The sequence below is a fragment of the Lepisma saccharinum genome, chromosome 3, assembly GCF_977018435.1.
Source record: "Lepisma saccharinum chromosome 3, izLepSacc3.1, whole genome shotgun sequence".
Lineage (NCBI taxonomy): Eukaryota > Metazoa > Arthropoda > Insecta > Zygentoma > Lepismatidae > Lepisma > Lepisma saccharinum.
In genome coordinates, this window is record NC_139231.1 from 131018179 (window position 1) to 131029374 (window position 11196).

The following is an 11196-nucleotide window of genomic DNA, read 5'->3' on the forward strand; positions in this document are numbered from 1 at the left end:
GATATGAAACTCTCGGATCCAGAAACTTTCAGACCCGGATCCGGATCCGTTTGACCATCCCTAGTGTGCACCCCACTATATTCCACAATACTGTGGAAATACACATAACAACGGTGCGTTCGTTTTGGCTCGAGATAGCACGTGAACATTACTCATTATGCAATATAAATATAATTGTCTACATGCTAAAGATATGTGTGTAAATAAGCGAGATGTTATGAAACAAAAATGCGGAGATATGCACCATGTCACGTGCTATCTTGGCCCAGAGCCAAAACTAGTACTAGGCTAATATACATCAGTTGTGAAACTTTTAAATCAGTGATTAACATGAAAAGTATGACTACTTTTCAACTCAGTTTTCACTACTAACACAAATCATAAACTGTTTGGAAGCAGTATTCTTTCTTGTATTCTGGGCCTCCCCAATGGTGCAGTGGTAGTGTCGTCACCTTGTAATCAAGGGTACCCAGTGAAGGCAAATAGTGGTTCGGATCCCACTTTAAAATGTAGGTCCATTCCCGATTAGTCTTAACTGTGCAAAATCAATCAATCTTTTTTGTATTTCCTGAAAGTTAGTTTAATATTTTTTAATAAGCCATATAAATTTCAAATGCTTATAGTGGGACTTCACAGCTGACTGGTTTTACATCTCCCTCAAATTGGAGGAGTGAAATATTGCACAAGATTTACAAGCATTTTAGAAATGTTTTTAAAAAGCATATATTTCCCCGGGAGGGTAAAAATCCTGGACACAAGCTATTGCCAGATCACAATGTTAAGTATTTTGACAATTTAAATGTAAGGAAAAATGTATAGACAAATTTGGAAAATCTTATAATGATAATGAGTGAAATGTAAAAGATTGGATTGATCTTGCCCAGGATAGGAACAGATGGAAGGCTTTTGTTGCTGCAGCCATAAACCTTTGGGTTTAAGAAGGCTAGATATTGATTATAATTAAAGTTAAGATTATGGTATTCAGTTATCTTATGGACACTCTTTTTTTATATTAGAATTCTCTCAATGTTTACAAGGTCATATAGAGACCTCTGCTGTTTACACACTGCATCTTTGGTGTGGAACGAATTTTACATCCCTGTAGTTCCATGTAGGTTGACCAGCAAGAGGTCGTACAATTTATAGCCTAGAAATTAGTTTATATCACCAAAATTTCAAGTTTTTCTTATTCTCCTGTACAGCAAATGAAACTCGTACCACAATCTGAACCATTACATTAGTACAATTTCTGAACTTGAACGTGAATGTGCAGTCCTACTAATAAACGTGATGTTTATTGCAGGTACTAGGCCTCTTTCTGGGCCATTCTTGAGGTGTGACTGGGGTCCAGTGAAGTGACATCACAGGAATGGACCAAGGCCAGCCGGATGCTATCCATCCCCTACTACAGAGGCTGAATGAAGCCCTTGCCTTAGAAGGCAAGTTTCTGCCTCACCTCCACCTGCCTACAGTGGCGCAGGTAAGATTCTGCCAAGTTCGATAGCTTCACGATATATGTATGTCATGCCAAGCTTAACTTGGAACATTTGGTGTTGGTGGAACCATTGAGTTTTGAAACTGCTATCTTTCTGCCACCAAAAGTTCTAAGTTAACCTTGACCAGGACATGAGTATTCCTTTATTAATTTCTCATCCTCATTGCCAAGAATAGCTCAAAAAGAGAAAACAAATGTGAATGTAAAATAATATAATTTTGTGCTGCATCCGTTTGATATTGGTATGACACAAATTGCACCTCATCCTGCAATAACCCAAAACCATATAAGTCATCCCAGTGTAAAATTCAAGCAAATATGATCCCCTTTTCTTAAAAATCGTACAGAATATTGAGGGGTGCCATGGAATAGTTGGTTAGCATATCAGATATGTAGTAAAATCAAAGGTCTGTAATAAGTTCGATCTGCATCACCAGCAAAAATAAATTTGTTCACCTGAAGAGGAGAGAAGGGGTGGGATGCTCTCCTGAAATTTAGTGTTTGAATAAGTATAGTTAAGAGCAGTAGACAATGAATAATGTCCAATGAACATTGTATCCTAATGTAGAACAATTATCACTAACATTCAGCAGAGAATTGTTAAATGTTAGACCTTGTTAATTAACTTACTAATTAAAAGTGTTTACCTTCGCAGGAGCCTGGAGAGATAACAACTGGCATGCGTGATGGATCAGCCCACGTGCTTCGATGCCTGAAAGTCTGGTATGACCTTCCGTCAGAAGTCCTCTTTGTTGCAATGAGTCTGATGGATAGGTTTCTTACAAAGATGAAGGTTAGTACACTCCTCTTTACATATTTTTTCTTGATCCGGTCGTGAGTGGGGGTGATGTGATCAGCATCATGCCCCTGACTGCCTTTACTCCCCAGGGTTTCCCCCATGTACCCATATCATTCGATGCTGGGGGGGCGCTGGTGCCGCTTCCAACGTTTGAACCGGCCGGGGATCGAACCCGGGACCTTGAGCATGGTAGTCAGACACGTTACCGCCTGAGCCACCGTGGCCACCTATATTTTCTTCATAGTATCAAATAGGCAGGGATGTCTGAAAGGGGGTGCATGCATATTTCACACACATATAACTTCATTTCAGGTGCAGTAATTTGTTAATTCTACCAAGGGACAGGATACGTTCAAACTAGACAAATCCCCTGGGAAGTGGGAAGCGCATACATGAATGTCAGTGCCAATCACGTGTGCTTGAAATGAAAAAAAAAAAATGAATCTGTAAAATGTCAGTCATTCGCAGATAATACTGATAAAGGACTGATTCATCTATCCCTTCCCTGTAGCTTTCTCCTACAAACAAGTTTTTATTTCACTTTTATAGAATTGTTGTCCTAAGTCCTCTTTATACATAGATTGGCTAATCAGGACTGGACCTACAGTTTAAAGTGGGATCTGAACCATTGTGCAATGTGCCCCCACCAGGTATCGAACTCACTTTTATATGGGCAAAATCATAGAAATTAGAAATTTATACAAAGGGGTTGATATCCTACAACATCAATCCTTCGACAAGGTGGAGCCTGGGCCACTGCAACATAATCCTCCCTGGCAACCTACATACAAAAATTGGCCTTGACGTGGCCACCTGATGAAGTGGAGCCTGGGCCACTGATAATTCTCTCTGGCAACTACATGTATATAGAGGTCCTTGTGACCGACAGACGAGGTGGAGCCTAGGCCACCAAGAATAATCCTCCAAGGCAACCATTTATAGACATCATATGATTTAACAGACTACACGCTACCCTGAAGACGGAGGCAGATTCAGCCTCCGAAGCGTTGGTAAATTTTTTGAAAATTACAGTGGTTAAAAGTCCAAAAGCAAGAATGAATAAATCACCACTGATTAGCTACAAAGTAGCCTAATATATTTGTTTCTTTGATCCTGAGACTAGTTCAAATGAATGAAAGAGATATGGAAGCACGTGATAGATGTTAGCTATAACTTGAGATTATGATTTATGTAAAAAATTCAAGAATAACAAGTGGCATGTAGAAAATGTTATTCATAATTTTAGCAAGCATTGACTGCAGTCAAAATGACCGGATATTGTAATTCTAGGTAGAAGGAAGAAATCTCTACCCTCAATTGCATGAAATTACTTTCTAATTTTTATATTTACATCTAAACTACATTTCAGACAATGTGTGTAAACATGAAATTCTTTGAAGAGATGATAACTAAAAACATATTGTAATGTTCAAATTGACTGCTTTTGTAATTCTAGTGTTAACAGTATCCTTTGTTTCTTTCAGGCACGCCCAAAACACCTTGCATGCATAGCTGTGAGCTGCTTCCATCTCGCAGCCCGCCAGGTTGCCCAACAGCAACAGCAGTCCTGCAATTCCGGCACTATCCCACCTGAGGACGTTCCCCCATCTTTCGCCATACCAGAACCAAAGGATCTAGTTGCAATTTCGCAGTGCAAATGCACTCTGGGTGATCTGTCTCGCATGGAAACCATCATCGCAGACAAGCTGAGCTGTGAACCAGGTCTCCTGCCTGTCACCTCCCTCACCTTTCTTCAGTTGTTCTACGCCTTGTTCTCCGTAGCTGCCGAACGGCTCGGTATTGGGCCATTCTACAACAAGATCATCGCACCGGCACTCTGGCAGCATCTGGAAATCCTTGCCTGCGATGGTGCTTGCTGCAACTTCAGACCATCGGAGGTGGCCCTTGTCCTTCTCTGCTCCCAGCTCGAAACGTGTGTCGCTGATATCAGCACCAATCAAGACCCCAGTACTGGTGCTGATATCATGCGACTCATAAGCTTTGCCATTGAACTTCAAAAGATATGCAAGGTAAGGACAATTCTTATTGTTTGAGTTATAGACTTCATGCAATTGAGGATCATATTATATTGTAGCAAATACGAGGTACTGGTCATCAAAGTTACTACACTGTAGTATGCTTTGGAGCATAGTTGGCTATATTAACTATCCCTGCAGGTGTTTTAGAACAATGGTTTTCTGTTTTGTTGGGAATTCGATGTCCTGATCACAACAATTTACTTGTAATACCTTTTATTTTTTTTTAACTTGTACATGAATTAACAACAGTTTTTTCCACAACTGGGGTGAGCTACCACCTTTGAAGTATAACTGAAGAGATTACAGTATTAAGTTTTGTTGAAAAGATGATGATTTTTTGGGATAACATTTAAAAACCGAAACAGGTTACTTGTTTCACAGTTGGATTGTTAGGTTTCAACAAGATTTCCTGACAAGATTGTGTAACTGCTTCTTTTGGTTTTTGTTAAGTTTATCCCATTGGTACAACTGTAACATTAATCAAATTAAAAGTAAATGTCCGATGAAGGGAGCGTGTTTAAATGCTTGTATAAACCGTAAACTACAAGAGGCATAATGAATTAACATGTGCATTTGAAATTAAATCTTCATAAATAAATTATGCCTTAAACATAAAGAGTAATTGTACAGACATTCCATGAAAACTGGTCCTACTCCATGTAAATGGTAAGAGTAATTAATTTGAAAGTTATTATTGTTTTTTTGATTGCATTAAGGTTTAAATGTTTGTGAATGCATATAATTTACATATTTCACACAAAAAAAAATACAGTGGAAAACCGCTTTTTAATTTTCCTGCATTTTACGTACAATCTTGATGGTCCAAACATAGCAAAATATTATAACATTTTTCTCAATTTTACAATTTCTCGCATTTTAAGTTTTCTTTAGTTTGGCTCCCTGAAAAACGTAAAATCGTCCCTGAAACACGTAAAATCGAGGTTTCACTGTATCAGCTTTTGTGCTTCACAGACAAATGAAGTCAAACTTGGCAATGTCACTTACGTATCACATTTTTGTTCATGCTTTTGATGCATTCAGGCTATGTTGTCATACTAAAGTTCTTCGTTTGTTAGGAAGTACTTCATAATGCTTTATCCGGATCTACATCATTTAGTACTTTATTTCCACCAAAGAGCTAGTTGCAAGGTCAATCTTGCTTTTCCCACGAAACATTTCCTTCAACTGAACCCAGCTATTGTGAGAAATATTTGTTTTGGGATCAGTTTAACTGTATATTAACAGCGAAGATAAGAAGGCATTAAGTGTATGAAATCTGTTCATTATGAGTATTTTAATCCAATCTAATTTCTAGAACCTTGCATTTTATGTGTTAAATGTCGCACACGTAACTCTGGAATGCCCCAGTATGATTTTACCTAATCTTAAAAATTACTGGGCAAACTAAATAAAACCATCTGTGGTAACTATTGTTCTCAGTAAATGCTCAATCAATAGAGACAAATTTTGGTGAACTGATGAACCTGTCGCACAGTAGCTCATCACAACAGATGAACTCTATTGGTCTGTCGGGCTGTGAAAGATGACTATCCAAAGTGATTCATCAATATCTCAATTACACTAGTGTCCAAAATTAAATCAACAAACAAATTCGTTCCTCGTGTGACTTTTTTTTTAATATAAATTTGCTAAGTTTAACCTGTTGCTTTCGTGATTTTTTTGTTGATTAATCCTGGTACATTAAGGTTAGTTTATTTTCTATCTTAAACCAGTTGTCTATGACATCATAAATATTACTATCACTGATCGTATTATGTGGTCAAATGGACACACGGGAAATAATTTCAGTTTGTTGCTTTAATTTTGGGCATTAGTATAGTAAATGTGAAGATCTAAATTTTACATGGATGCACCGATATGGAATTTTGGTCAGTACCGAAAAAGTACCAGTATAAAAATTTACTGATAACATTTAATATACCGATCTGACATAAAATTCCAAATGGTCCTTGAGAAATCTCAATGGATTATTGACCTGAATAAATGTTTATCATCAGATGGCTGCAATACAAAAGAAGATTCATAATAGTTTTTCTTGTATGTACGCATTGCTTGCATTATAGAATTATTTTCCTGTAGTTTACGGTTATTACAAGCATAAGAAAACAGTTTTTCTTTGTGACGTTTCAGGAGAACATACGCTCCTTTCATCAGACATTTATTTTCATTGTCCCACTGTTTTCTTATGCTTGTAATAACTGTAAACTACAGAAAAATAAGAAGATTCATAGTTAGACATTTACTTTTTAAAAATTATAATGGCAAAGTAGTGCACTAAGTTATAAGATATATATATATATATCAGATTGGTAGATTACTGGTACTTTTAGTGATATGCCTATATCAGCTGATACAAATAGAGTACCAATTAATATGTCCAATCCCTAAAATTTTTCTGAAGTTGGTGATCCTTCAATTACTAGTTTGTGACATAAGGTATTTTGATTTCTCCAGCCATCTGTCTAATGAAAGAATAATTTTATTACATCTTGAAGTTATTATGAACCAGGAAATAATAACATTAATCCACTCTTGTTAGTTTATGATGTATTTGCAAATCTGTGAAATAGCTCAATTGCTCAGGGAGTTTGGTCATCTCTGTTAGAAGATATTAGAAATAATTGTGTATGTGATCCACAAATAAACATAAACTCTGTTGTATCTAAAATAAAATATTTTGGTGAGAATGTAAAGGAATATAATCTGCTCTCGTTAACTTAATCATTGTTCTATGAAATTATTTGATTAGCAATCAGTTTCATCATTGAGTGTAGATTATCAACTTAAGGTAAATTGTTCATTACTACATGTAGAATTGTGTTTTCTTGGGATTTTCAGGTCCCATGAATTGGTAGAACTTAAATAATCTACAAGCACTTATTTGCGCTTCTAAAAAATAAACTACTAACATATCTTATAACTTATGTAATTTCAGTTTTTTACATGGAATTGGAAAAATAAATAATTGTTTCTTTTCATGCAGATTGGTGATAGCAGCTTCATCTGCTGCAATGAAGTGGTGCTTTCTATCCTGGCTCGCTATAATGCACAATGCCAGATGCCTCATCGTCAAAGACTTGTGTGGCGTTTGTCCCAACGTACCTTACGTTATCTCCGCCCAACCGATAAATTGACTTCTACCCTCCCAACCATTGATGAGCATGGCCAGCTGCAGGTCTCCTCACGTGGAAGGTGAGTCATGCTTTCATTCTAGAATGCTAGAATTTGGGGTAATTTGTACTTTGTATACAATAGAGGATTTTCTTGATTACCCCTACATCTTATAGAAATGAATTGAGCTGAAAATGAAAGAGTTTGTTATATTATTATCTGCAAAAATGGGGGTGGCTGTTTTTATATTTCCACTCTAAAAACATACACAAACCGTTATTTATACAAAGTTTTAGCGTTGCATAGTAGTCTGGGCTTGTATTGGCGAAAGGAGTAAGAACACTGATAAACTTTGATTTTAGTTGATTGATTATTTTACTTAGCTTTTCTGCCACTTTTGGCTAATGGCAAACATGGAATGAATGATGATAATATGAAATGGATGAGGGGATAATTACACACTACACAAACCTCACAGATGATTACACTGGCTGTGAATCCAGATACCAGAGCCTTGTTAGTGTGCAAAACCAGTCCAGGGTATACTGCGTGTCTTGAGTGGTTGATAATTGGGGGTGTTCACAAAGGATCACCCCCTTAAACTCAATCTTCGTTTAGGTTAGAATTGAATACTTTTATAAAATAATATACAGAGGTTGTTTCCTATCTATGGTGATGATTTCAAACTGCTCCTACCTTAAGAGAAACCATGTCACCACCATCGAGAGTGCTCTATTTGGTGGCCCTGCATCTTGGCAATTGCCCGACAGTGAAGTTTCCACTGTAGGAGACTGGCACAAAGTGTAGTCATGTCCAGCCTCAACCACTCCTCCTGACAGGCTTTCCATGAAGCATCTTTGAAAGTCCCTCGAACCTGTCGATCGATAAAAAATTGTACGTGGCTTGTGACAGTCATAAAGATAAACATATGCCTCGTCCAATGTAACAAGGAACTTCCATTTTTGACGTGACAGGTGCCGCTCACAAAGCTTTCGACAGTTGGTGCGACGTTCCTGGATGTGTTTTGGCAAGAGCTTATGAACATGCCCCGTGCGTTGCTTTTCCAACCCCAAATCGTGGTCAATGATGGTGTGCACTCTTCAGTGATGTTTGTAGCCGGTTTGCGATACTTCTCTATGTGGCTGGATTCTCCCTGGTGACCAGCACCCTGACATCCCGAATTGTAGCTGGTGTGAGGCTAGTGGCAGGCCGGGAGTTGGCCTGTTTTCTGCCCCACAGGAATCATCCCACGCCTCATCTTACCTGCCCCTTTCTACACCTGTGATATGCCATTTCTGGACAGAGTGAATCCACGCTCCTTGCACATTTTTATAATGGCACTATAACTGTAGTTTACATCTGAAAGTGCAGTTATGTAACCCTCCCAATATGCACTGATTTTCAGCGGTATTCTTCCCGATACGCAATGACCACACCTGTCACGCACAGTCAACGGTCTAACATGCCCACACGACTGGCAGCTTCGTTCTCTTCACACTTGGTGGTGCTGCAAAAGGTGTGCAATTTCGTCACCATAGATCGGAAACAACCTCTGTACTAGTGGAACCACAAGCAAAAAAAACCTGTGCTGACCTGTGACTCCTTTGCACGGTACTCCCGTGTGGATGGGAGAGGCAGAGTAGAGCAGGCTTCCTTATGGCCCAAGGTGAACGGAAGAAGGCAAAGGTTCGCGGTGACTTTTCGCCGAGGGTTCTTTTCCTCGTGGTGTTTTTCGATATTTTTTAACTTCCAGAAATAATGAGGACATGGGATAGTGTATGCAAATTTTAAGTAACATTACATGTCATCTTGACACTGTAAATTTGTCTGATTGTAAATACAGTAGTTTCTTTCAAACGGCAACTGTATTCTTTCATTCTTTTGTAGGTCATGCAGCTTGAGCTCTGAAGAATCATCAGATCAAGAGAAAGAAGATGCTGTCTCAAATGAAGTGGATTGGAATTCATTTTCTGATGGGTGGCCTATTTCTACATTGCATGAGGAGTGCAGTGATGATGTGAGTGCCAAATACATGTAAACATGCAAGAGAAGTAGGGGAAGAAACCATTTCAAAGACTTCATAAAATTTGTTTGTCTAATTTTTCTTGTTCCTTATCGTAAAACAAAAGTATTAAAAACAAAAGAACCAAAAAAACAAACAAAAAACCCAAAAGTCAAAAAAGTATTTACAAGCGTGTATTAGGTTAAGTTTTTCAAGTAAATGTAATAGTCACGTTAGTATGTAAAGATGTACACGAGATGAACTTGTTTATTTCTAAACAATAATGGTTAACATTATCTCTTCTAAAAGCTACATTTTCTCTTGATCAATTTTACGTATCTATTGGTCTTTCAGTGTATAGCCAGTGTTTCACTAGTCACTCGTTTCCACAGAACACGTTAATGTGGTGCGTAATTATTAAAAAAAAGGGGCATTTAGTTCGAAGAGCGTAAGGCATGGCATCCTGTGAAATGATTGTTGGAGTGTCTGTTACGATTCCTTGGAGTTAACTCAGGGTAATGAGCAGTGTTTTAGGAAAACTCTGCGCAATGGACCAGTGAATAGTACCATGTGGTAAAGTACAAATTGATTTATAAATACTAGTATTTATCTCCTTGAAGTAAGATCTCAAAGCTGGTTGTTGATTTCATAGATTGATAACCAAGTGCTCATTGTTCGTGTGTTCTGTAGATTGGTATGATGTGTATATGAGCTTGTGTACAGTCAGAATATTGCTTTATTATTTTGACATCACATCATTAGCACACAGGATAAAATGTTGGGTGCCCCATATCTAATTACATGTAAACTGTACATAATAAAGTTCTATATGCTTGTTTAAAAAAGCGAGAACGCACAAAATTAATAAAATGCTATTGTGTGTATTTGTGAAATGTATTTAAAGATATATATATGATACGTGTATATATACACATTGTTCATACTTGAAGAGTGTATCATTGCTGATATTCAGCTGTGCTGTTAATTGCATTGAGCTTTTCAGAACTTTAATCTGTGAAGTAAGACTGTCCTCTGTACTCTTAGGTGGCAGCAGTAAGTGTTAAGTGTAGATTTGTACTAAGTTGTGTTTATAGTTGATGCAAGAAAAATGTACTTTTACAATGTTTTACATTTATTTGTAAAAATGTTTATATAATTTATTTATAGAACAATATACATCTATGTGAAATTTTCCTTGTGTGTCTATTGAATTTGTTCCCTGTAAACATCTCTTTTAGAATGAAAAATGTTAACACTTAGAGTGCAGACCTCTTCAGTTGCTTTCCATCCCAAGAATGCAGACCATTTTCACTACTTTTTAAAAAATCATATCTCAAAAACTAAAAATGTAAAATATATGTATCATGCACTGTTGAAAAGTTTGATTCTTCCTCTTTATTTTGATATATGATATGTTACATTATAACCTCATGGCTACCTTGGATGTTTCATCATAAATTATATGAAATGTACTAAAAATAAAAAGTTGACAAGATATATGACATCCAGTGGCGGTGATTGGGTCCCAAAACTAGGGGGGCAAAGACAGTATATTTCCCTTTGTAGATAAGATTTAGCATAGTGTGGGTGCAAAAGTGGTGAAAATTGGAGGGGGCAACTGCTCCCCTCACCCCCCCCCCCAAATCGTCTGCACTGTAGAAAAGGGAAGCAAGCATATCACTATCAGACAACAACGTGAACAGAACCGTTATGAGCATTTGCCCACCAT

General features: G+C 37.4%; 1 protein-coding gene across 3 annotated transcripts in view; it reads left to right on the forward strand.

Annotated features, from left to right (window-relative positions):
* Nucleotides 1–10661, forward strand: part of CycG (cyclin G) — a 15903-nt gene extending 5242 nt beyond the window's left edge. For all 3 annotated transcript variants that reach the window (XM_083119407.1, XM_083119405.1, XM_083119406.1), the window contains exons 2-6: nt 1304–1480; nt 2151–2288; nt 3779–4324; nt 7338–7546; nt 9353–10661. In XM_083119407.1, coding sequence (XP_082975533.1) covers nt 1370–1480; nt 2151–2288; nt 3779–4324; nt 7338–7546; nt 9353–9503 — 1155 coding nt within the window. In that variant the 5' untranslated portion in view covers nt 1304–1369 and the 3' untranslated portion in view covers nt 9504–10661. The remainder of the gene's footprint in view (nt 1–1303; nt 1481–2150; nt 2289–3778; nt 4325–7337; nt 7547–9352) is intronic.
* Nucleotides 10662–11196: the final 535 nt, after the last annotated feature.